At 33.3% G+C, this 26291-nt stretch overlaps 1 protein-coding gene across 2 annotated transcripts in view; it reads right to left on the minus strand.

Annotated features, from left to right (window-relative positions):
* Positions 1–550: 550 nt before the first annotated feature.
* The window catches only part of LOC131041968 (1,4-dihydroxy-2-naphthoyl-CoA thioesterase 1-like), a 159420-nt gene continuing 133679 nt past the window's right edge, over positions 551–26291 (minus strand). The window contains exon 4 of one of the 2 annotated variants that reach the window (XM_057975247.2): positions 551–778. In XM_057975247.2, the coding sequence (XP_057831230.1) occupies positions 716–778 (63 nt within the window). In that variant the 3' untranslated portion in view covers positions 551–715. Of the gene's footprint in view, positions 779–814; positions 1159–26291 lie in introns of those variants that run through there. The other variant, XM_057975248.2, reaches the window with a different exon arrangement.

Below are 26291 nucleotides of genomic sequence, written 5' to 3' on the forward strand. Positions count from 1 at the left end.
ATGAAAAATTAGGAAAACATACTCAATATTTTATTTTGAATAAATGAACATCCTATGGGCCACTCCAAAATAGAAGACATCCAACAAAATTTTACTAGTTGAAACAATTGAGTATAATCATCCATCTTAGAGACTCTTTAAGGTATAGTCTATCTATTTTTATAAAAGTTTGTTTATACTTAAGAACCACTTTATTTACATTCTTGTCTTCAACCATTATTGTATGTATGCTTCATCTCTTCTTAAACCATTACAACCAGTTGTGAGTGACTCAATTTTCTAATGATGTGGAATAGTTTAACATGCATAGCATTCACAATCTAGTTTAACCACAACTTTGAAATAAGTGTAATACAATAGTAAATCCATGAATGGGAGAATGAAAAGTTATCTTTCACCTATCTATCACTAAATCTTCAAGAAACCTAATGCTTCAATTTCCATTATTCCCTAGCTTTTATTGAATTCCACTATAACAATAGTAAAAAGTTTGTAGAGTCAAACGTATTTTATGAGAATGACTTGAAATTTTCTATTTATTAGCCAAAGAATGTCTCCTTCATAATCTAATATCCAACAAGAAGAATTATCCTTTTTGGTAACACATGACACCTCGTGACATAGTCTACCAGTGTAGTTACATAAGGGTTGTTTCTACTATCACTTAAGGAAGAGCCTACTTTAGAATGTGTGTCTATATTTGAGTCTACTTTACTTAGTTCACCAACACATAAGCCTTTACGTGTATCCCAACTAGAAAGAGGAATCTCAATTCAACCTATACTAAAACCAAGGATCCCATCATCTTCATAGTTCATTTTTTTTTTATGACAAGACAAACACCCCATACTACATGTTGTGATCACTAGAAATGACATAAATATAACAATACATAACAAATAAGGTCATTATTATACATGTACACAGTGATTAACTCACACATGGTGCTCAGTTGATAATAGGAAGTGGATGCAACCTTATTGTATGCATCATCCCATTACTTGGTTCACTAATACTCACCCTCCAAATACATCCCAACTAGAAATAGGAATGTCAATGCAATTCTACACTACATTGTAGGTTTCATCCTTCTAGATTTATTCTTAGCTATGTTGACAAGACAAACATCACATAGTAGTTGTCATATCCAAGGTGTGCCTTTCAAAATACAACATATAGATATTAATGATATGTCAACAACTTGCTAAACATTTGATTAAATGGATCATAACTTCTACCACCTCCTTACAACTAGCAAAAATCTGTCTAAACTAGAATAAGGTAGCTCATACACACATCATAGGTACACATAATGGTTAAGTCATGCATATATCACATGTTCACATAGTGATATGCTACAAAAGTCATAGGGAAACAATATACTAAGATGTAATAACCAAAATAAATCATGTTTTATATCATTAGTATGCTCTTTTTAGTGTTTGAGATAAGGTTCTTACACTACTAATGATAAAAGAAAGTATTATAAAAGTAATAATGAATAATTAAAATGTACATTTATTTCACTTTTGATATCACAATTTCTTTTTACTTTGAGAATTTCAACATGCATATAATATGAACTATATAAAATATAATTCATTTACACACATCATAAGTACACATAGTGGTTAAGTCATGCATACATCTTATGTTCATATAGTATGCCACAAAAATCATAGGAAAACAATATGCTAAGATGTCATAGCAAAAAGAAATCATGTTTTATATCACTAGTGTGTTATTTTTAGTGTTTGAGATAAGGTTCTTACATTACTAATGATAAATGAAATAATTATAACTAGAACTATAATAAATAAGTAAAATGTGCTTTTATTTTCACCTCTGAATTCACAATTTCTTAAATTTACTTTGAGAATTTCAACATGCATATAATATGAACTATATGGAATATTATTTATTCACACATCATAGGCACACATAGTGATATGCCACAAAGGCAATAGGGAAACAATATGCTCAGATGTAACAAAAAAAATCATGTTTTATATATATCACTAATATATTCTTATTAGTGTTTGAGATAAGACTCTTACACTACTAATGATAAACAAACTAATTATAATTAAAACTATAATTTCTTTTTGATTTGAGAATTTCAACATGCATATAATATTATTTATTTTAAATGAATATATTTACACAAACTTCTCTTAGCTTCAAGATTTTTTTTTCAAACACTACTAACAAGGCCAACCACGTGAAGGTGGAAGCTTGTTTGGCCTCCCCTAATTGACCTAAGACAACCACAAAACACCACAACACACAAATACACACAATACTACATATGACACAACATGACACAATATATTTTGTTTTAATTATAATAAAAAATATTTACATAGTGTTAATATTTTGAGCCAAAATGTGTTTTTAAATAATTATGGTGAAATTCTTATGCTCTCTAAATGATATTTTTATAGTGAGTAAATTTTTTTTTTGCATTATTTTATTAACAATTCTTTTGAAATATTCATAAAGCATTTAAAAAGGGGCTTATGTTTTTTTTTTAAAATTAGAGGCATTCCTCATGACCCAACCCAACACATGTTCGATTTACTTTGGTCTTACTTATTGTCAAGTTGGGGTCAAGAAGAAATTGAGATGAAGAAATAATTATCAAATGTGCATTATTTTAATAACAATTCATATTTTTTTATATATGTATTCATAAAACATTTAGGAATGACGGTTATGTTTTTTTTTAACCTCTATAGTATTCTCGTGACCGCTTCAAGACCCGTCTGCATTACTTTGGTTTTACTTACTGTCAAGTTAGGGTCAAGAAGGAGCTGAGGCGAAGGAAAGGGGCATATGTTGTGAGGTGAAAGAAGGGGGCTAAAATTTATTTCAGAATTGTGATTTTAAATTTAGTGTTGAGATCAAAATTAATAAATTCTTAAATAAAACATAAACTAAAAAAATGAGACAAACTTAAAAAAAATGGTCTTTGCCTATTAAGAATTGGGCTTATGTTCTTTTTAAAATTAGAGGCGTTTCCCATGACCCAACTCAACGCTTGTCCACCTTACTTTGGTCTTACTTACTGCCAAGTTGGGGTTGGGAAAGAGTTGAGGTGAAAGAAGGGGGCTTATATTGTGAGGGTTATTTATAATTATCAATTGTGCATTATTTTAGTAACAATTCATTTTTTTTTAAAATATTCATAAAACATTTATGAAATGAGGCTTATATTGTTTTTACCTCTATAGTATCTTCGTGACCCAGCCCAAAACCCGTCTGCCTTACCTTGGACTTACTACCAAGTTAGGGCCAAGGATCTAAAGAGAAAGTAGAGAGTAACATTTATTTTCAGAATTGTGATTTTTTAAATTTAGTGTTGAGATCAAAATTAATAAATTCTTAAATAAAATGTAAACTAAAAATAATGCAAAAAAAAATGAGACACAAATCTTAAATACTTTTTTTAAATATTCATAAAACATTTATGAAGGGACCTAACGCTTTTTTTTTTAATCTCTAAGGTATCCCTGTGACACAATCTAAAACTCATTTGCCTTGCCAAAAAGAGGGCTTATGTTGCGAGGATTATTTATAATTATTGATTGTGCATCATTTTAGTGACAATCCATACATTTTTTAAAACTATTCATAAAACATTTAAAAAAAGGGCTTATCTTTTTTTTTAACCTCTAGAGTATCTCCGCAACCCAGCCCAAGGCTCACTGCCAAGTTAGGGTTAAGAAAGAGTTGAGACGAAGGAAGGTGGTAAAATTTATTTTCAGTATTGTGATTTTTAAATTTAGTGTTGAAATCAAAATTAATAAATTCTTAAACAAAACATAAACTAAAAAAATGCAAAGAAAACGAAACATCTTAAAAAATGGTTTTGGCTTATGAAAAATGGGGGATTATGTTTTTTTTTTAACCTCTAGAGTATAGCAGTAATCTAGCCCAAAGCATGTTTGCCTTACCTTGGTCTTATTTACTGTTAAGTTAGGGTTAAGAAAAAGTTGAGGCGAAGAAAGGGGGTAAAATTTATTTTCAGTATTGTGATTTTTAAATTTAGTGTTGACATCAAAATTAATAATTTTTTTAAAATAAAATATAAAACTAAGAAAATGCAAAGAAAACGAGACACATCTTAAAAAATGGTTTTGGTCTATTAAAAGGTGGGATATATATATATATATATATATATATATATATATATATATATATATATATATATATATATATATATATATATATATTAGAGACATTCTCTACGACCCAACTCAACGTCTGTCCGCCTTACCTTGGTTTTACTTACTGCCAAGTTGGGGTCAGGAAAGAGTTGAGGTGAACCAAGGGGGACTTATATTGCGAGGGTTATTTATAATTATCAATTGTTTATTATTTTAGTTACAATTCAAACATTTTTTAAAACATTCGTAAAACATTTACGAAGGGGGATTATATATTTTTTACCCTCTAGAATATCTGCATGACCTAGCTCAAGGCACGTCTGCCTTACCTTGGTCTTACTTACTACCAAGTTGGGTCAAGAAAGAGCTGAGGCGAAGGAAGCAGTGTAAAATTTACTGTCAGAATTATGATTTTTAAATTCATTGTTGAGATCAAAATTAAAATTGTTTTTAAATAAAACGTAAACTAAAAAAACGTAAAAAAAATGAAACACACATTAAGAAATTTTCTTGGTCTATTGAAAAGGGGGATTTAAAAAAAAAATTAGAGGCATTTCCCATGAGTCAGCCCAACGCTTGTCCGCCTCACCTTGGTCTTACTTACTGTCAAGTTGGGGTCAGGAAGGAGTTGAGGTGAAGTAGAGGGGCTCTTGTTGCGACGGTTATTTATAATATCGATTGTGCATTATTTAAGTAACAATTCATACTTTTTTTTTTAAATATTCATAAAACATTTAGGAAAGGGGGTTATGTATTTTTTTTTACATCTAAAGTATCCTCGTGATCCAGCACAATACTCGTCTGCCTTACCTTGGTCTTACTTACTGCCAAGTTGAGGTCAACACAGAGTTGAGGTGAAGGAAAGGGGCAAAATTTATTTTCAGAATTGTGATTTTTAAATTTAGAGTTGAAGTCAAAATTAATAAATTTTTAAATAAAACATAAACTAAAAAAAAATGCAAATAAAACGAGACACAAACATTAAACACAGGGTTGAGGTGAAGGAAAGGGGCAAAATTTATTTTTAGAATTGTGATTTTTAAATTTAGAGTTGAAATCAAAATTAATAAATTTTTAAATAAAACGTAAACTAAAAAAAATGCAAATAAAACGAGACACAAACATTAAATAATGGTTTTGACCTATTAATAAGGGGGGATTATGATTTTTTTAAAAATTAGAGGCATTCCCCATGACTTAGACCAATGAATGTCCATCTTGCCTTGGTCTTATTTACTGTCAATTTGGAGTAAGGAATGATTTGAGACGAACGAAATGGGATTATGTTGCGAGGGTTATTTATAATTATCGATTGTGCATTATTTTAATATCAATTCAAACCTTTATTTAAATATTCATAAAACATTTATAAAGGAGGCTTATGTTTTTTTTTGTTTTTTTTTACCTCTAAGGTATCTCTGTGACACAGCCTAAAACTCGTTTGCCTTACCTTGGTCTTAGTTGTTGTCAAGTTGGGATAAAAAAGGAGCCGAGACGAAAAAATGTGATAAAATTTATTTTCGGAATTGTGATTTTTAAATTTAGTGTTGAAATTAAAATTAATAAATTTAAATTTTTAAATAAAACGTAAACTGAAAAAAATGCAAATAAAACGAGATAAAAACCTTAAATAATGGTTTTGGCCTATTCAAAAAAATAAGGGGTTATATTATTATTTTTAATTAGAGGTATTCCCCACGATTCAACCCAACCCAATGCTTGTCCTTCTTACTTTGGTCTTATTTACTGTCAAGTTGAGGTCAGGAAGGAGTTGAGGCGAAGGAAGGGGGCTTATGTTGCAAAAGTTATTTATAATTGTCGAGTGTGCATTATTTTAGTAGCAATTCAAACTTTAAAAAAAAAAAAATATTCATAAAATATTTAAGAAATGTTCGTCTTACCTTGGTCTTACTTATTGTCAAGTTGAGGTTGGGAAGGAGTTGAGGCAAAAAAGGGGCTTATGTTACGAAGATTATTTATAATTATTGATTGTGCATTATTTTAGTGACAATTCATATATTTTTTTAAACTATTCATAAAACATTTAAAAATAGAGCTTATCTTTTTTTTTAACCTCTAGAGTATCCCCACAACCCAGCCAAGGTCCATCTGTCTTACCTTGGTCTTATTTACTGCCAAGTTAGGGTTAAGAAAGAGTTGAAACGAAAGAAGGGGTAAAATTTATTTTCAGTATTGTGATTTTTAAATTTAGTGTTGAGATCAAAATTAATAAATTCTTAAACAAAATATAAACTAAAAAAATGCAAAGAAGATGAGACATTTTAAAAAATGGTTTTGGCTTATGAAAAATGGGGGATTATGTTTTTAAATATCCATAAAACATTTAAAAATGGGACTTATGTTTTTTTTTAACCTCTTGAATACACTTGTAATCCAGCCCAAGGCACGTCTGTCTTACTCAGGTCTTATTTACTGTCAAGTTAGGGTTACGAAATAGTTGAGGCGAAGGAAGGGGGTAAAATTTATTTTCAGTATTGTAAATTTTAAATTTAGTGTTGATATCAAAATTAATAAATTTTTTAAATAAAACGTAAACTAAGAAAATGCAAAAAAAAACGAGACACATCTTAAAAAATGGTTTTAGTTTATTAAAAGGTGGGATTATGTTTTTTTTTTTTGAAATTAGATGCATTCTCCACAACCCAGCCCAACGTCTGTCTGCCTTACTTTGGTCTTACTTTCTGCCAAGTTGGAGTCAGGAAAGAGTTGAGGTGAAGCAAATGAGGACTTATGCTGCGAGGGTTATTTATAAATTAAAATTGTTCATTATTTTAGTAACAATTCAAACATTTTTTAAAACATTCGTAAAATATTTAGGAAGGGATATTATATTGTTTTTATCCTTTAAAGTATCTCTGTGACATAGCTCAAGGCCCGTCTGCTTTACCTTGGTTTTACTTACTGACAAGTTGGGATCAAGAAATAGCTGAGGCGAAGGAAGTGGTGTAAAATTTATTATCAGAATTATGATTTTTAAATTCATTGTTGAGATCAAAATTAAAATTATTTTAAAATAAAACGTGAACTAAAAAAATGTAAAAAAAATGAAACACGCATTAAAAAATGGTCTTGGTCTACTGAAAAGGGGATTTTTTATAAAAAAAATTAGAGGCATTTCCCACGAGTCAGCCCAACGCTTGTCCGCCTTACCTTGGTCTTACTTCCTGTCAAGTTGGGGTTAGGAATGAGTTGAGGTGAAGTAGAGAGGCTCTTGTTGCGAAGGTTATTTATAATATCGATTGTTCATTATTTAAGTAACAATTCATACTTTTTAAAAATATTCATAAAACATTTAGGAAAAGGGGTTATGTATTTTTTTTACATCTAAAGTATCCCCGTGATCCAACACAATACCCGTCTGCCTTACCTTGGTCTTACTGCCAAGTTGGGGTCAACAAAAGAGATAAGGCGAAGGAAGCGATGCAAAATTTATTATTATTAGAATTATGCTTTTTAAATTCATTGTTTAGATCAAAATTAAAATTGTTTTTAAATAAAACGTAAACTAAAAAAACGTAAAAAAAACGAAACACACATTAAAAAATGGTTTTGGTCTATTGAAAATGAGGATTTAAAAAAAAAAAAATTAGAGGCATTTCCCATGATTCAGCCCAACGTTTCTCCGCCTTACCTTGGTCTTACTTACTGCCAAGTTGGGGTAATGAATGAGTTGAGGTGAAATAGAGAGACTCTTGTTGCGAAGGTTATTTATAATATGGATTGTACATTATTTAAGTAACAATTCATACTGTTTAAAAAATATTCATAAAACATTTAAGAAAGGGGGTTATATATATTTTTTTACATCTAAAGTATCCTCGTGATCCAGCACAATACCCGTCTGCCTTACCTTGGTCTTACTTACTGCCAAGTTGGGGTCAAGATAGAGTTGAGGCGAAGGAAAGGGGCAAAATTTATTTTTAAAATTGTGATTTTTAAATTTAGAGCTGAAATCAATTAATAAAATTTTAAATAAAACGTAAACTAAAAAAAATGCAAATAAAACGAGACACAAATATTAAATAATGGTCTTGACCTATTAATAAGGGGGGATTATGATTTTTTTAAAAATTAAAGGCATTCTTCATGACTTAAACCAACGAATGTCTGTCTTACCTTAGTCTTATTTACTGTCAATTTGGAGTAAGCAATGATTTGAGGCGAACGAAAAGGGATTATGTTGCGAGGGTAATTTATAATTATCAATTGTGCATTATTTTAATAACAATTCAAACCTTTATTTAAATATTCATAAAACATTTATGAAGGAGGCTTATGATTTTTTGTTTTTCTTACCTCTAAGGTATCTCTGTAACACAGTATAAAACTCATTTGCCTTACCTTGGTCTTAGTTGTTGTCAAGTTGGGATAAAAAAGGAGCCGAGACGAAAGAAGGTGATAAAATTTATTTTCAGAATTGTGATTTTTAAATTTAGTGTTAAGATCAAAATTAATAAATTTAAATTTTTAAATAAAACGTAAACTGAAAAAAAATGCAAATAAAACGAAACAAAAACCTTAAATAATGGTTTTGGCCTATTAAGAAAAATAGGGAGTTATATTATTATTTTTAATTAGAGGCATTCCCCACGATCCAACCCAACCCAACACTTGTCTGCCTTACTTTGGTTTTACTTACTGCCAAGTTGAGGTTGGGAAGGAGTTGAGGCGAAAGAAGGGGGCTTATGTTGCAAAAGTTATTTATAATTGTCGATTGTGCATTATTTTACTAGCAATTCAAACTTTTTTTTATAAAATATTCATAAAACATTTAAGAAATGTTCGTCTTACCTTGGTCTTACTTCCTGTCAAGTTGAGGTCAAAAAAGAGCTGAGGCGAAAGAAGCAGTGTAAAATTTATTATCAGAATTATGATTTTTAAATTCATTGTTGAGATCAAAATTAAAATTATTTAAAAAAAAAACGTAAAAAAAAAGAAACACATTAAAAAATGGTCTTGGTCTATTGAAAAGGGGGATTTAAAAAAAAAAATTAGAGGCATTTCCTACGAGTGAGCTCAAGGCTTGTCCTCCTTACCTTGGTCTTACTTACAACCAATTTGGGCTCAGTAAGGAGTTGAGGTGAAGTAGAGAGGCCCTTGTTGCGAAGGTTATTTATAATATCGATTGTGCATTATTTAAGTAACAATTCATACTTTTTAAAAAATATTCATAAAACATTTAGGAAAGAGGGTTATGTATTTTTTTTTACATCTATAGTATCACCGTGATCCAGCATAATACCCGTCTGCCTTACCTTGGTCTTACTTACTGCCAAGTTGGGGTCAAGACAAAGTTGAGGCGGAGAAAAGAGACAATTTAAATTCATTGTTGAGATCCAAATTAAAATTATTTTTAAATAAAACGTAAACTAAAAACGAAACACATTAAAAAATGGTCTTGGTCTGTTGAAAAGGGGATTTTTTATAATAAAAAAGTTAGAGGCATTTCCTACGAGTCAGCCCAACACTTGTCTGTCGTACCTTGGTCTTACTTACTGCCAAGTTGAGGTCAGGAATGAGTTGAGGTGAAGTAGAGAGGCTCTTGTTGCGAAAGTTATTTATAATATCGATTGTTCATTATTTAAATAACAATTCATATTTTTAAAAAAATATTCATAAAGCATTTAAAAAAGAGGGTTATGTATTTTTTTTACATCTAAAGTATCTCCGTGATCCAGCACAATACCCGTCTGCCAAGGATAACTTTAAGAAACCCCCCCTCGAGCAACTATGTAAAATCCTGGTGAATCAGACATTATTTTCGGGGGGAAATTTTCATATCGATGGTGAAATTTTTTTTTAAATGACGAAAAAATTATTTTTTATTGGCGATTTTTTTCTAGTGTGCGAAAATGCCATAAATTTCTGGCGAATAATACCTTGTTCTATGGGGAAAATATTTATTGTGGGAGGCGAATAATTATTGTTAAAAGGAACAAATATATAATTGTATGAGCGAAAATTTTTACTCCGAAGGAAAAATTATTTAAATGTATTGGCGATTTTTATCCACCGCTTGAAAATTATTTAAATGTATTGGCGATTTTTATCTACCGCTTGAAAAAATTTTAATTTGTTTTGGCGAATATTTTGTTATTTATGGTATAATATATAATTCATTGGCGATTTCATAAATTCATTGCCATTAATAGACAAGGCACATCACATCACATCAGTACATCACATCACATAATACATTGAGTCCGGACTCTGCACGATGTATCAATAAGCGCGACCTCTTTGACACGTAAAGGGTGACACATACCTAAAATCTATCAATGATTTTAAACCGTTCGATGATCGTATATCAATGGCTGAAGTTTTATTTCGGCCCAATTTTCTGAAGAGAACATAGCTCACCAGAAAGTGCCCGGAATGGAATTGGATTCAATAGATACGTATCAAATGTCATGAATCACGATCAATAATTTCGTTCATTTAATATATATCTTTTCACTTACGGCAATCCACTATGTCCCCACGACTTCCAATGTGATACTTGCCAATTTGGTACTGGTTCATAGCTATTTCCAATTTCGCACACTCGTGCATTTATGGGAAAGATTTGCAGAGATACGAAAGATTTTAAAAAATTTATAGCAGTTAATACTGTTAAAGAAGTAATTATTACAATCAAGAGCTTCAACAATTTATATACGATCTCTGCTTCTTTCATCTTCAATTAGCCTTTGCCATTTAGTAGATAAATTGTCAGAGCTCACGGTATTTTAGGTTTATAGGCTCACTGCTCAGGTTGTTTAATTTGTTAATCTGTTTTCTCAAGATGGACACTCCCATCCGCTTGAGAAGCATTTCTGCAGAGGACCAGAGGGCCTTTCTAGGCTCCGTTAGAGACCCAACCCTCCAATCAGTCTGCAAGGAGGTTGGGTCGTTCACCAATGAAGCTGTGCGGATGGTGCTGGGCAAAGAATTTCTACGAAACGAAAATAGGTACCGTGTTAACACGAACCTTATATCTCGCTTCTTAGCGTCTCTTCTGGACTTGGGAGGAGATAAGGTGGATATGCTGATGCTGTTGAGGAAGGTTTTTAAGGAAGACTTCCTCGGAGATGACATTACTCTTGTCATTCTTGCAGAAGTAGGGTGGGGATCCCTTGGGCGAGTGATTTATCCAAGCTTCTCCTCCCTGACCAAACACTGTCAGTGGCCAGGCAACCGTTTCTCCTAAACTTGAATACGGAGCAGCTGACGCGTCACAGAAAATGGGCATGGATTGGCAGGGACTTCCTCCGGAAATGGTTCCTTCTGGACGACTTTCCAAACTACATGTGGCTTGAAGAATTCTCTCAGCTTATGCTGTCTGAAGAATTCTACATGGAAGGAGGGTCAGATTCATAGGGAAAAATTGTAAACAATTCCACTACCTATAGTTTTTTTTTCCTATGTCCTTGAACTCTAACAGGCTGAGTGCCAGAGGCTCACTCATTTTGGCTTTTAAGTTTTTGGGGGACTCAAGTCTCTAACGAAAAAATTGTAAATTTCAAAAGCATAAATAATTTAATGATAATTTTTCAAATTCCAGTTTGTTTCACTTTGTCTCTTACATTCTTATGGATATAAAAATACTTTCTATAATTCTATTTCATTTTTATTAATTAATTTCTTTCAAATGCTTTTTGTATATGAGCTACGTTATTTCAATTATTTGTTAAACAATGGAAATAAATTTAATACCGTGATCTTTTTATGTAATGCTATAAAAAAAAAAAATTCAATTCGTTCCATTAATTATTTGTACATTGATTATGGTTGATTATAATTTTATAAATATATACTATTACTTTATAGTAATTCAAAATACAAAATTTTAAAAGTTGCAAGATACAAAAGTTTATCGGTCAAGGTTTTTTCATTCAATTAATTGAAACGTTTCAAGATACAAAATTTGTCCACAACTTATAGCAAGCAGACAAAAAAACTAGTTCATTGCCAATAGGCTGTTCACTCAGTCTCACTATCCCCCTGGTCCTCCCAGTCTCTTCCCTCCTCAGAGGTCGATGCTTTGGCTTTCCCTTTTGCCGCTTCAGCTTTCATTTTTGGAATGCAGTTTAGGAACCCGAAGTCGGGGTCGCCCTCCAAGCTTGCCAGTAGCTGTATGGCCCTTTCTTCTTCAGCCCTATCTCTCAATGCCCTACTAACCTCCATCCTTGCCACCACATGCAAAGCATTCAGGACTTCATCCACCCTCGTTAATTTAACAAAGAGTTTCATCGCTTCCCACCCCACTCGGACTCGTTCATGACACTGGTATTTGATTTCATCCTCTGGGCCACGAATAAAAGGAAGCAATTCCTCCTGGTCGTCCCCTTCCATAATTCGAATGCCAACTCCCGGCACCACCCACTCCAAGATTGAATCCAGGTTAATCAAAAACTCCCCATCAATCAATTTGACCAATGTGAGTTTTACCTTTTTCACCTCTGGTTCGAATTCACAGGCCCACGCCATAATTAGAGAGTAAACCTCCATGTTAGTTCGATACCGATGACTGATATGTGCCACCTCCTCCGCAAGCGTCAGTCGAGCTGCCGCCCACAACTTCTCCTCCTTAAACCTGAATAGTCCTTGCATTCGTTTATCAGATACTTTGCCCAAAAAGGGCACCAATTTCTTATCTGTTCGAAGTGTGAAATTGGCCTCCATTGTCTTACAGAAGGTATGACTCTACGAACTACCAACTACAGATTTGTTCTGCACTTGCAGCTGCTTCAAAGTAAAAAGTGGTACACAGATGAAAAGGTAAAAAAATCTGCCTCCGTCTTAACTCTTATAGGCCGAGTAATGAATGTGCACAATAAGACATTAATGCCATGAGATCAGGAAAAAGATTTCCTGCCATCCTCCCCTTCCTCCTTTCGTGCAGCATGCCGCAAACAACTTCTTGTGCAACAATTAATCGCCACCTTGGCATTTGTACTTTCCAAATTTTCTCGCCTTAACAGGTTGAGGACTGCAGTTGCACATTTTTAAAAATTAATAGACTAAATTTATGTTGAAATTTTATATATATTTTTAAACTATTTTTGAAAATGATATATCATAAACATATTTTCAAAGAATTTTGTTAAACGTTAAATTAATATTTTAGATTTAATATTGAATGTTTTCTTTTTAATATTAAATTTTTACCTTTCAAATTGCATATCAAAATTTATATTTTTATTTAGTTATTTGTTTTATTCTAGAAACTAAGTTTCATGTTTAATACTATTTTTGAATTTAAAATTTTTTCAAATAATATTAACATTATTTTTAATAGTTATCTCAAACTATTGCCCAATGCCCGGAATTGAATATTTTAAATTTAATTAAATAGAATTAAGTGAAAGTCTATACTTATAGTCTATGACTCTATAGACTATAAATCTTTTTTTCGGGCGGAATTTTAAAATGATTTAGTAGACTTTAAAAACAGACCAGAAAAGTAACACGAGTATGGTGACGTGCCAGAAAAAATGGTAGAAGTCGTGGGACCCACTTCATTGAAAAATAGGTACCATCGACTGTTGGATGAACAAAGATCAATGGCTAGGATGGATTTCGGCCCGAATGTGGGAAGCGAACACCTTTCTAAGAACTTCGCCCGGAATTGGACATTTTAAATTTAATTAAATATAATTAAGTCTAAAAATCTCTTTTTTAGACGAAATTTTAAAATGATTAAATAGACTAAAAATCAAACCGGAAAAGTGACACGAGTATGGTGACGTGCCAGAAAAATGGCAGAAGTCGTGGGACCCACTACATCTTAAAATAGGTACCATCGACCGTTGGATGAACAAAGATCAACGACTAGGGTGGATTTCGGCCCGAATGTGGGAAGTGAACACATTTGGGAGAACTTCGCCCGGAGTTGGACATTTTAAATGTAATTAAATACAATTAAGTCTATAAAGCTTTTTTTCGGGCGGAGGTTTAAAATGATTAAATAGACTAAAAATCAAACTGGAAAAGTGACACGAGTATGGTGACGTGCCTGAAAACTGACAGAAGTGATGGGACCCATGACAACTGACAACAAGTACCATCGTCTGTTGGATGAGCAAAGATCAACGGCTTAGGGTGGATTTCGGCTCGAATGTGGGAAGTAAACACATTTGGGAGAACGTCGCCCGGAATTGAAACGTTTTAAATTTAATTAAATATAAGTAAGTCTGTAAAACACTTTTTCGGATGGAAGTTTAAAATGATTAAACAGACTTAAAAAACACACCCGTAAAGTCACAACAGGTACCTTGGTCCCTCGTCCGTTGGATGAGCAAAGATCAACGACTTAGGGTGGATTTCGGCCCGAATGTGGGAAGTGAACACATTTGGGAGAACTTCGCCCGGAATTGAACGTATTACATTTAATGTCCTTAGAAATTCAGAATTTATACTTAAGTATTGAATGTTTTGTCCTTCGACATCGAATAGTTATTAATAATAATTAATAAAATTACAACATGATTCTTAATGTCCTCAGAATTTATACTGAAGTAATGAATGTTTTGTCCTTCGACATCGAAAAGTTATTAATAGTAATTAATAAAATTACAACATGATTCTTGATATTTTGCCCTTTAGGTTTTACTTTTCTACTTTTTAGAGTTTTCAAAATAAGAGACTCGTAAATCATAATCGTCTTTCATTTCTTGGATAAACCTGTAAATTGAGGGAGATTCAGAAACAGCTATTAGATTGAGGAATGCAAGTTGCAACAGAGACTGTCTGCGCCAATCTAGTGAAATAGAAATTCCAATTTCCGGGTAAAATCTAGAACACCTACATCCCGCCTTTTTTGCTTTTGGTAATCTCGTGGTCCAATTTGAGGGTTAGCATTTTCAGGTTTTTATCTAGCTGCCTAGCATTATTTTGAACTATTAACAATAATAGTGATGGGAAAAATGGGAAGCAGTAGTTCAACAAGAAGCCAAGTGAAAAACAAAATGTACCATAACCTAACCGAACTGGTTAAAACACTAGGTTTCACTGATGAATACCATGATATTTATGACCCTGCTATCCATGGTGAAAAGCGTATCATAGATATTAGATATACATTGTCTAGTAAGGCGACAGATGCATCCAGGGCAAAATTTACTGTTTTCAACCTAATGTTACAATAAAAAACAAATAAAATCGCATCGTGAGATGTTGGATTGGGAAGCATGGTGTTACCTGAAGTATTCCCTTGCCCTGATTTTGTCATGGTCTGCGCCGAAAATTATGATGAAGATAAAAAAGCAATTGTCAATAAAAATACAAAAGAGGAAATTCTATCCATAAACGAGGGAGAATTTGCTCGTTTGCTAAACCTAGGATTTGAAGCCCAAAATTCAAACGTCCAAATGGACCTTGAAAAGCTGGCAGAGAATTATGAGAGTCTTGATCCAAGTTGCAGAGATTCATTTATCAAAGGTCTAATAAAGATTGGTACTAGTATTGTGTTGGATCAGAATCATAAGCCTCCTTATAATTCTAAATTTTTTGTTCCATGGGTTGGGGATACTATTTCCTTGCTGTCGTTTTGCCTGGGATTGGAAAATGATAGGGAAGTGGGTGCAAGCCTTCTTGATATGATTTATAATATCCATTGTGCAAGTCAGCCAGTAAGATATAATTTTATTGATCACATTGTAAAATCCATGCAAAAACAATTACTTATGATCAAAAAAGGTTCCTATAAGACATTTAGGTTTTCATCCTACTTGTGCTATCTCCTTCTATCCAAGTATCGTGCAATATTTGAGAACAACAAGCTTCAGATTGTGAGCTATAAGATTGATGAGAAGATTGGGAAGAGAACAGATTGTCCAATATATGATTGGAGCCCAAAGATAAGGATGCATGATAATAGAAAGAACTACAACCATTTTGTAGACTTCTTTTTGGCACCAATGTATAGTGAAATTACAAGCACTCCAATGCCTAGGTTGCCTATGTCTTGTAGAGATTGCATTCAACTCGGAATTCAAATAAAATTGGCTGACTGGTTCTTCATCGAAGAATTCACTGTGTTAAGGTTTTACAGATCGGCAGTAAAACCATACAGACTTCCAATACATGTGACAGAGAGGGTATTTGCATTAGAGTATGTACGGCAATTGGAGAGCACAGATAGGCACTTCTATGGTCAGCAAAAGAAAAGCATATTTCCTTCCTTGCCTTTCTCATGTAGAGGGTTCACATTTGAGAGAAAAGCATTCATTGTGGCACATGATTTCTTGACGGTTTTTAACTTTGGTGACGAGGGTCTCTGGCAGTATGATCCAATCGATGTAGTTCAAGCAAGGCTTAAGAAAAATGGGAACTCTTCAGCGTTATGTCAACTTGAAAGTAAACCATTGCTAGAAAAGCTTAGAAACAAGGACTCCTGAGATGAGGTTAAAAAAGAGATGGAGAAAATTGCAACTGACATTAACATTTCAACAGAAGAAATTTCATCACAAATTATGGAGGGCCAGGGCATCCAAAATAGGAGGTCCTACAATTTCTACATAAAATATGCTAATCCATCTAAGAAAACTATTCCCAAATCAATTCTGCACGAATGTAAAGAGAATTATTGGACTCAAACCAAAATAAATGATTTTTGGACTATGAGGAGGAATTTCGATGAACCAAAGACAAGTGCAGAATTTGATAGCATCGACGAGGATGAAGAGTTTAGCAAATTGTGGAATATGGAGCATCCCACAACATCATATGATAGGAGTGAAGATGTTGATCAGTATGACCCTGAGGTTGAGCCCACTCAAACAACTACTACAGTCCCTAAAATATTAGGTGCAGTCAATGAGACAATGAAAGAGAAATATATCAAAGGGTCAAGCATTGTGGAAAAAATGGGATTTGAAGGTGATGGTCTAGGTCCCAGAGGAGAGGGCATTTGGTATCCACTTTAGGTACAAAATCCATCAGGGTCAAAATCAAAAGGTCCTTATAGACTAGTCGTTGGACTTGATTCTTCAGATTCATCAGGGATAGGTACTACTCATTACCCTCAGGGTCCACCTACATTTGTTTCTGGTTCAAATCCACAACCACCACCACATCATGGTATTCCCATTGGTGGTGAATTAAGGGCCACTACCACTGGTGGGGAATCTGGGGATAGTATTCTTATTATTGTTTAGTCAAGTGCCGCTATGATTGGTGTTGGACAAGGGCAACAACAAAATATCTCTCACAAGAGGCCACTAGAGGTAGATACTCAATCTCATACTATTGAGAATCTTATATCAAGTGCCACTGACACTACAAATCAATCATTTGCAGCTTCAGATCACACACCTCAAAAGACTATGAAATCTACACATGAAAGTGTCAGTGGGAGTGGGACAACATTAGGAACTGTTGTTGGTAATCCTATTTCTGGTCAAGCATTAGTTAAAACCACATGAATAAGTGGAACTGGAGCCTATGGTATTCCTATGTCACCTTTCAAACATTCAATTGTTTTAGCAAGCCCAGATTTTCAATTTCATGATTACTATGAAAAATTTGAACACTCGACAAAAGCAAATAAAGAAAAAAAGAAATCATTTCATAGGAATTCCGTGTCTGAAGTTGTAAACGAACAACCTGCAAGGAACAAGGTATTTCCAACATATGACCCACAGAAAGATATGATGGAGTTCATGGTTGTTATGCCCCCGGGCCCATCTAAAGATAAAAATCCACCACACAGTCAAATAGATCCCTCTCAATTTCAAGTTAGCACCCTCCAAATGGATTTCTCCAAAGTACATAATGTGGACAAAATTAGTGTGTCAAAAAGGACTAACGAAGTGGTCTACACTTCACTGCTAAAGGTGGAGAGAGAAAAAAATAAACTGGAGAAACAAATAGAAAAGTTACAGGCAGACCTGGAAAACGAGAAATCAAGGAGGAAAGCAGTAGATAGCAAGTGCAATAAATTACAGAAAAGGATAAAAAATTCGGGCTCTGTAGTAGAAATTGCAGAGCAGGACAAGAAGGATGCAAAATTGAAGGACCTGACACAAAAACTGGCTCAAAGCAATAATAAAATTGTTGAGGAAAAAGCCAGTTTTCAAAAATTATACAAAAGTTATGAGTCTGCTGCCGCCGAAATGAAAAAATTACAGGACCTATTGGATCATGGGAAGGAAAAAGAAAAACATTTGCAAGAGGAAGTAGAGGAAGAAAGAAAAAAATGTGCACAAATGAAAGAAGACCTGCACAATGCAAATGATAAAATAAAAACTTTGGATGATAGATTGAAAGATAATATGAAAAATACAACGAAGTATATACCAGAAAACATTTGGCGGCAAATAATGCAGAGGAGTGAGAAGTTGTGTAAATGGTTTCAATTGACTGAAAGTATGAGACAATTTTTTTTAAATCAAAGGGCACTATGAGAAGAGCACACATGTTTATTCAAAAGAGGAAATGGCAAAAAAGATTCTGAAAGTAGTTTACAGTTCCAGTGACAGCTACTTGGCATCCAAGGGAATTAAGTGCCGCATTGATGCCACAATTAAGACATCATCTATCATTCAAAAATGCCAGAAGCTAAGGGAAACATCAGAAGTTATGGACAGTTGTGGAAAAAAGATAATGAAGCTGCAAGAAAAGAAAAATAATTTGATTAAACTTGGTTTGCCTAAGCCTGTTGACACAGAAAATAAATTCATTGGAGAAGAAGCTTACAAAAAAATCATGGAGAAAAAAATGAAGTCTGATTTAGACTTGCTTCCAAAGGACACAACTCCCAAAAGCTTTCTGGAATTCATCCAACCATTTACAACTCCAAATTCGCTATTAGATGAAACAGTGATGTCAAGTAAATCTTCTAAATATGGAATGTTGACGAAGTTGGAGTTGACTTTCCATAGTTTACAGAATATTGATCTTCCATCAGACGAAGAGTAGAGCACCCTACAAAAACTGGCACAGAATTCTTAAGAATCATAGTATGTATTGCACAATTTTCTTCTTTTATTCTTAATTTCAAGGTTTTTTTTTTTTTTTTTTTTTTTTTTTCTGTTTGCTATTTTGCTAATCCAGCCTATGAATCTAATTTATGAACAGGAAAAAAACAACACTCGCTATTGTTATTTTGCTAATCCAGCCTATGAATCTATGATGCACAATGCAAAACTTCAGCCAGTAAATTTGTTTTCTCAAATTCTCCCTTGCTTTAACATTTATGCATTTATCTATTTCTGATTAGTAGGTTTTAGGCACTGCTACAGCTATTATCTATGTTTAATTTGTCATGACTCATGGCGTGAATTAATATTTAATTTTGAACTTTGTTTTTTGAACAGGAGACATCAAACATGTAGCAGATGTTAAATTGCTAATACGGCCTGTGATGACCATATAAATATGTGCTGAGCTTGTGATTTTGATGTTCAGTGTTTACATGTTGCAAAATTGCAATTCGACCTGAAGCTGTTGTTGCTCCCTTGTTTCTATAAAAGGGAATTCAGGGTCATTTGCAATTTTGCAAAGGGTTCTGAAACTTTGTATTCACTTTTGCATGGACATTGGAGAATCACACAGGAGTTGTTGTTGCTTTCTTGTTTCTATAAAAGGGAATTCAGGGTCATTTGCAAAGGGTTCTGAAACTTTGTATTCACTTTTGCAATTGGCATGTAGAATCACACAGATTGGTGTATTACTATTGAATGAATTGTATCATATGGCTATATTTTGAAAGAATTAATGAAAATCTAAGTTTTCGACATGTGTATTACTATTGAATGAAATTTATCATATGGTTTTGAAATATATCACACAGATTTGAGACTCAAACATGTATAAATAAACAATAAACATCTCTGTATCAATAAACACATTATGGTTTTTTTTATTATGCTATTTTAAATCTGGAAATAGAAAGTTGAAAAATAAAATTACAAATCAATATTAAATTCTAATTGCAAAAAGTAATATGCTTTTGTAATATGAATGATGAGATACAGTAATAAGATTAATAAATACCAATCTCTTACAGTTGTCATTCATCCTCATCAAATTTAGAGCTTTCTTAATTCTCGTCTGTGGTTTCTTTACTCTGAGTCTGAGTCTGCATATCTTCGCCGAACTGCATCTCAATGCTACCAATAGGTCCACTAGTCCCACTGGCACTTTGGTTTGAAGTGTTGCCCAAACCTCTTCTTTCACATTTGGACCTCCAGATTTGCAGTGCCCTATCGTAAGGAAAAGTGTGGACATTATACCTAGATGTATAGAGCCTCAAGCAATTTTTCAAATTTTTGTCTAGTTTGTTTCTTAGCTTTGATTTTAGGAACCCCAAAGCACTAAAAACTCTCTCATCTTCCACCGAACCCAATATCATGGTAAGACATAAAGCAACAAGCTTCACATATTCTGGCATTGAATCACGCAAGGATGTGTTCTCAGCTATATATTTCCAAACCCTTGTTACTGATCCCTCTTCATGGGGGTTCTCCATTTTGGCATATTGTTGTTTCATAGTGTATGCAAAACGAGCTGATTGCTCTTGAAGATGAGTTTCTTCTAATATTCCATTTATAGTTACTCCATTCAATTCTCTGGATATGCAAAATTGTTTTATCAAAGTCAGTAGCTTACTTCGAAAATCAGATGCACTGTTGAGGCTCCAATAATGAAGAAACATAATAGACATGGCTTCGAGTAGGTTGTCAGGAGGGAATCTGCTTCTAATTTCTGAGGGAAGATCATATGCAATTTTCTTCACAGAAGTAGTTACAGTCTCAACAATCTTGTCAAAATCTTCCTTTGTAATTCTTTCTAGTTTTTTCCTGGGGCGCTTTCCTGGTTCCTCGGGGTCAACCGTGGCATAGAAATGCATTGGTATCTCAACTCCCCGTACATTGGCACATACCTCCCCGTCTGCACCGATTTGTAAAAAGTTATCAGGATTGTTCAAATCTGTGAGTGTCCACCACTTAACAAATTTTTCATCAGATAGTGTTGGTTGATTTCGATAGAGATTGTCGAGGGTCATGCATGTCATCTTACGCAGTGTAGCATATTCTGCAATATACAGAGCTCTTTTTTGGGCAGCCTTCATAATATTCCTCATTTCCTCTAGCATGGGCAGAAGAGTTGCTAAAGTTAAGAGTGTCTCTAAATTACTTAACCTGCCAAGAAGTTCAGGAAATTTCGATTGATCTGATTCGTCGCGAGTTGTGTGAAATAGTCCAATCAAGGATGGATATTCTGAAAACACTCGATGCACTAGACCATCCAAAGAGATCCATCTGGTATCATTATCCTTGAGAAGCTTGTTCCCATCAGTTAATCCATCAGCAAAGTGTTGAAATTCCATAAATCGCTTGGGACTTCGACAGAAGTGTGAGTAGAGCTCTCTGATTAAAATTTCAATTTTTTTAACCGAAACAAACTTGCTCACAATTCCAAAAGCTAGATTCATTCTGTGAGCCATGCAATGAATTGCAATAATGTAGGTGCAAATGAAGTTTCAATCTTTGTACAAAGACCGTACCTGTGACCTTGCATTACTAAAGCTCCATCTGCTCCAACACAAACCAATTTTTTGGCTACCGTCATGTCATCCATACCTCCATATTCAATTAAACTTCTCTTTACTAGTTGAAATAAATTTTTCGCTGTCACACTCTCCTTCATTTTAGCAACAGATAGTAGATGAGGTTGGCGGGTATGATTCTCTACAGTATAAACATGCATGGATACCCATGAAGTATTGTCTACTGCCGTAACTTTGTCTAAAGAAAATGCAATGAAGTTTGACTCTCTTATTTTTTCCTGTACATCTTCTATTTCAACCTTAGCAAGACAACTTGCCCATTCCCATCCACTGTTTACTGACCAGTGTCTATTAGGATAGTTAGGAACTTTCAAAAAGTGTAATAAACCACTAGTTGATGGGAAATCTGTCATAGCACGCCCTCTGCTCAAAATATGAAAAACAATGCTTAACTGAACAATTTTTCCCAGTTGTTCTATTTGCATTGCTTTTCCAAAAACAGCTTCAATAGAACCTTTAACTTCAGCAGACTTCATCTATAATTTCTCATGAAAATAATACTCTTCGGCATTCCTTACATGCTTACATTCATCTTTTGTTTTCCATCTTATCACTGATTTTTCAACCCTGTCTATCATTTGTTTTTCATAAACTTTACCCATATGCTTTTCTATGATGTCAAATTTTAGCTGCAACTTAATTTCCTTCTTATTTTTCCAAGTGCAAATCTTACACCTGCATTCTATTGGAGGCTCGCCTTCAATTGGATTCTCCACTGGTTCAATGAATGGATACTTCGATGCCCAATTAATTTGAAAATTCCTGACTGACATATCCCACTCCCGATCCTTTTTTGATTGTGGTTCACCGTTTTTTGATATGGTTTTTCTTTTCCCCTTCCGTGCATTATCATCAATGGAATTATCACCCAAGTCGATTATATCATTCCGGCTAACTTGGGTATCTACCAAATAATCTTCTTCAAGATCATCCTGATCTGAGATATCAGGTTCGTCGCCATCTTCAACATGCGGTGCAGGTGGCGAATTTTGTACTTGTACTTGTAATGATGTACCTTCCTGATTTTCACCAGTACCACAATCTTTTCCAATGCCAAAGTACGAAGACAACGTTCTGCTTTTTGTTGGCCTCTCCTAGCCTTCCCTACATTCAGGTTTCCTACCCCTCTTCTTGTTCGACATCTCCAACAAAATAAAGGCTGCCAAAAAAATATCAATTTGCTGAAGAAGCAATAATAGACTATAATGTATAATATACCACTTCAAAAATATGATCGCTCACCTTTAGGCTTTAGGTAACTAGCAGTCGCCAATACAGTCAACAACAATGATTTTCCTTGGTCTGAAACTTCTCTATTGATCAGAATTCAGAGCCTAGAACCCACCAGATTGTGTTGAGATAGATCTGATCTTTGCATGTATTTATACCAATCCTTATATAGTGAATTCCGCGGGAATTTACCAGTATACAAATATTTGGCGAATCCCGTGTAATTATAACACGACTTATGTAATTTTTGAGGTGATTATAGGTCGTCCAAATACGACTTATGTAATTTTTGAGGCGATTATAGGTCGTCCAAATACGACTTACGTAATTTTCGAGGCGATTATAGGTCATCCAAATAATAAGCAAATAACGAATACAATATAGTTGGCGAAAGTTGGGGTGACTGGAGACATGCGTCAGCAAGATGTTGGGCGAATTGGGTCCCCCTGGATAACAAATCTTCACATGCCTATAGGCGAATTAAGGTCATCTATTAAGGCAACCTCGGAGAGTGTAGGCGAAATAATTAAATTTACCGTGTGTCCACCATATATTGTATTGGCGAAATCATCGCATAGAAACATTTAATTGCATAAAACATATGGTGATCGGACTATGACGTTGATGGAAATTGATAATGTTCTGGTGACATGGCCACCCCCAGACGGTACAAAATATTCGCCATTTCTGACGTGAAAAATTCGCCATTGGCGAATATTCGCCACTAAAGTAATTTTTACCGTCTGCCTTACCTTGGTCTTACTTACTGCCAAGTTGGGGTCAAGAAAGAGCTAAGGCGAAGGAAGCGATGTAAAATTTATTATTATCAGAATTATGATTTTTAAATTCATTGCTCAGATCAAAATTAAAATTCTTTTTAAATAAAACATAAACTAAAAAAATGTTAAAAAAACGAAACACACATTAAAAAATGGTCTTGGTCTACTGAAAAGGGGGATTTTGTTTTTAAAAAAATTAGAGGCATTTCTTACGATTCAGCCCAATGTTTGTCCGCCTTACCTTGATCTTACTTATTACCAAGTTGGGGTTAAGAATGAGTTGAGGTTAAGAATGAGTTGAGGTGAAGTAGAGAGGCTCTTATTGTGAAGGTTATTTATAATATCGATTGTGCATTATTTAAGTAACAATTCATACTTTTTAAAAAATATTCATAAAACGTTTAAGAAAGACGATTATGTATTTTTTTTTTACATCTAAAGTATCCCCATGATCTAGCACAATACCCGTTTGTCTTACCTTGGTCTTACTTACTACCAAGCTGGGGTCAAGACAGAGTTGAGGTGAAGGATAGGGGCAAAATTTATTTTCAAAATTGTGATTTTTAAATTTAGAGTTGAAGTCAAAAATTAATAAATTTTTAAATAATACGTAAACTAAAAAAAATGCAAATAAAACGAGACACAAACTTCAAATAATGGTCTTGACCTATTAATGAGGGGGGATTATGATTTTTTTTAAAATTAAAGGCATTTTTCATGACTTAAACCAACGAATGTCTGTCTTACCTTAGTTTTATTAACTGTCAATTTGGAGTAAGGAATGATTTGAGGCGAACGAAATGGGATTATGTTGCGAGGGTTATTTATAATTATTGATTGTGCATTATTTTAATAACAATTCAAACCTTTATTTAAATATTCATAAAACATTTATGAAGGAAGCTTATGTTTTTTTGTTTTTTTCACCTTTAAATTATCTTTGTGACACAACCTAAAACTCATTTGCCTTACCTTGGTCTTAGTTGTTGTCAAGTTGGGATAAAAAATGAACCGAAAGAAAAGATGGTGATAAAATTTATTTTCGGAATTGTGATTTTTAAATTTAGTGTTGAAATCAAAATTAATAAATTTAAATTTTTAAAAAATTGAAAAAAATGCAAACAAAACGAGACAAAAACCTTAAATAATGGTTTTGGCCTATTAAGAAAAATAGGGGGTTATATTATTATTTTTAATTAGAAGCATTCTCCACGACCCAACCCAACCCAACCCAACGCTTGTTCGCCTTACTTTGGTTTACTTACTGTCAAGTTGAGATTGAGAAGGAGTTGAGGCGACGGAAGGGGGCTTATGTTGCAAAAGTTATTTATAATTGTTGATTGTGCATTATTTTAGTAGCAACTCAAATTTTTAAAAAAAAAAAATTCATAAAACATTGAGGAAATGTTCGTCTTACCTTGGTCTTATTTACTATCAAGTTGGGTCAAAAAAGAGTTGAGGCAAAAGAAGCGGTGTAAAATTTATTATCAGAATTATGATTTTTAAATTCATTGTTGAGATCAAAATTAAAATGATTTTTAAATAAAACGTAAACAAAAAAAACGTAAAAAAAACGAAACACACATTAAAAAATGGTCTTGGTCTATTGAAAATGGAGATTTAAAAAAAAAAATTAGAGGCATTTCCCACAAGTGAGCTCAACGCTTGTCCTCCTTACCTTGGATCTTACTTACAACCAATTTGGGCTCAGTAAGGAGTTGAGGTGAAGTAGAAAGACTCTTGTTGCGAAGGTTATTTATAATATCGATTGTGCATTATTTAAGTAACAATTCATATTTTTTTTAAAATATTCATAAAACATTTAAGAAAGAGGGTTATGTATTTTTTTTTACATCTATAGTATCACCGTGATCCAGCACAATACCCGTCTGCCTTATCTTGGTCTTACTTACTGCCAAGTTGGGGTCAAGACAAAGTTGAGGCGAAGAAAAGGGATAAAATTTAAATTCATTGTTGAGATCCAAATTAAAATTATTTTTAAATAAACGTCTAAAAAAATGAAACACACATTAAAAAATGGTCTTGGTCTATTGAAAAGGGGTTTTTTAATAAAAAAAATTAGAGGAATTTTCCACGAGTCAGTCCAACGCTTGTCCGTCTTACCTTGGTCTTACTTACTGCCAAGTTGGGGTCAAGAATGAGTTGAAGTGAAGTAGAGAGATTTTTGTTGTGAAAGTTATTTATAATATTGATTATTCATTATTTAAGTAACAATTCATATTTTTTTAAAAATATTCATAAAACATTTAGGAAAAGGGGTTAGGTAATTTTTTTTTACATCTAAAGTATCCCCGTGATCCAGCACAATATTCGTCTGCCTTACCTTGGTCTTACTTGCTATCAAGTTGGGGTCAAGAAAGATCTAAGGCGAAGGAAGTGATGTTAAATTTATTATTATCAGAATTATGATTTTTAAATTCATTGTTCAGATTAAAATTAAAATTGTTTTTAAATAAAACGTAAACTAAAAAAACGTAAAAAAAATGAAACACACATTAAAAAATGGTCTTGCTCTAT

Source organism: Cryptomeria japonica, chromosome 1 (assembly GCF_030272615.1).
Source record: "Cryptomeria japonica chromosome 1, Sugi_1.0, whole genome shotgun sequence".
Lineage (NCBI taxonomy): Eukaryota > Viridiplantae > Streptophyta > Pinopsida > Cupressales > Cupressaceae > Cryptomeria > Cryptomeria japonica.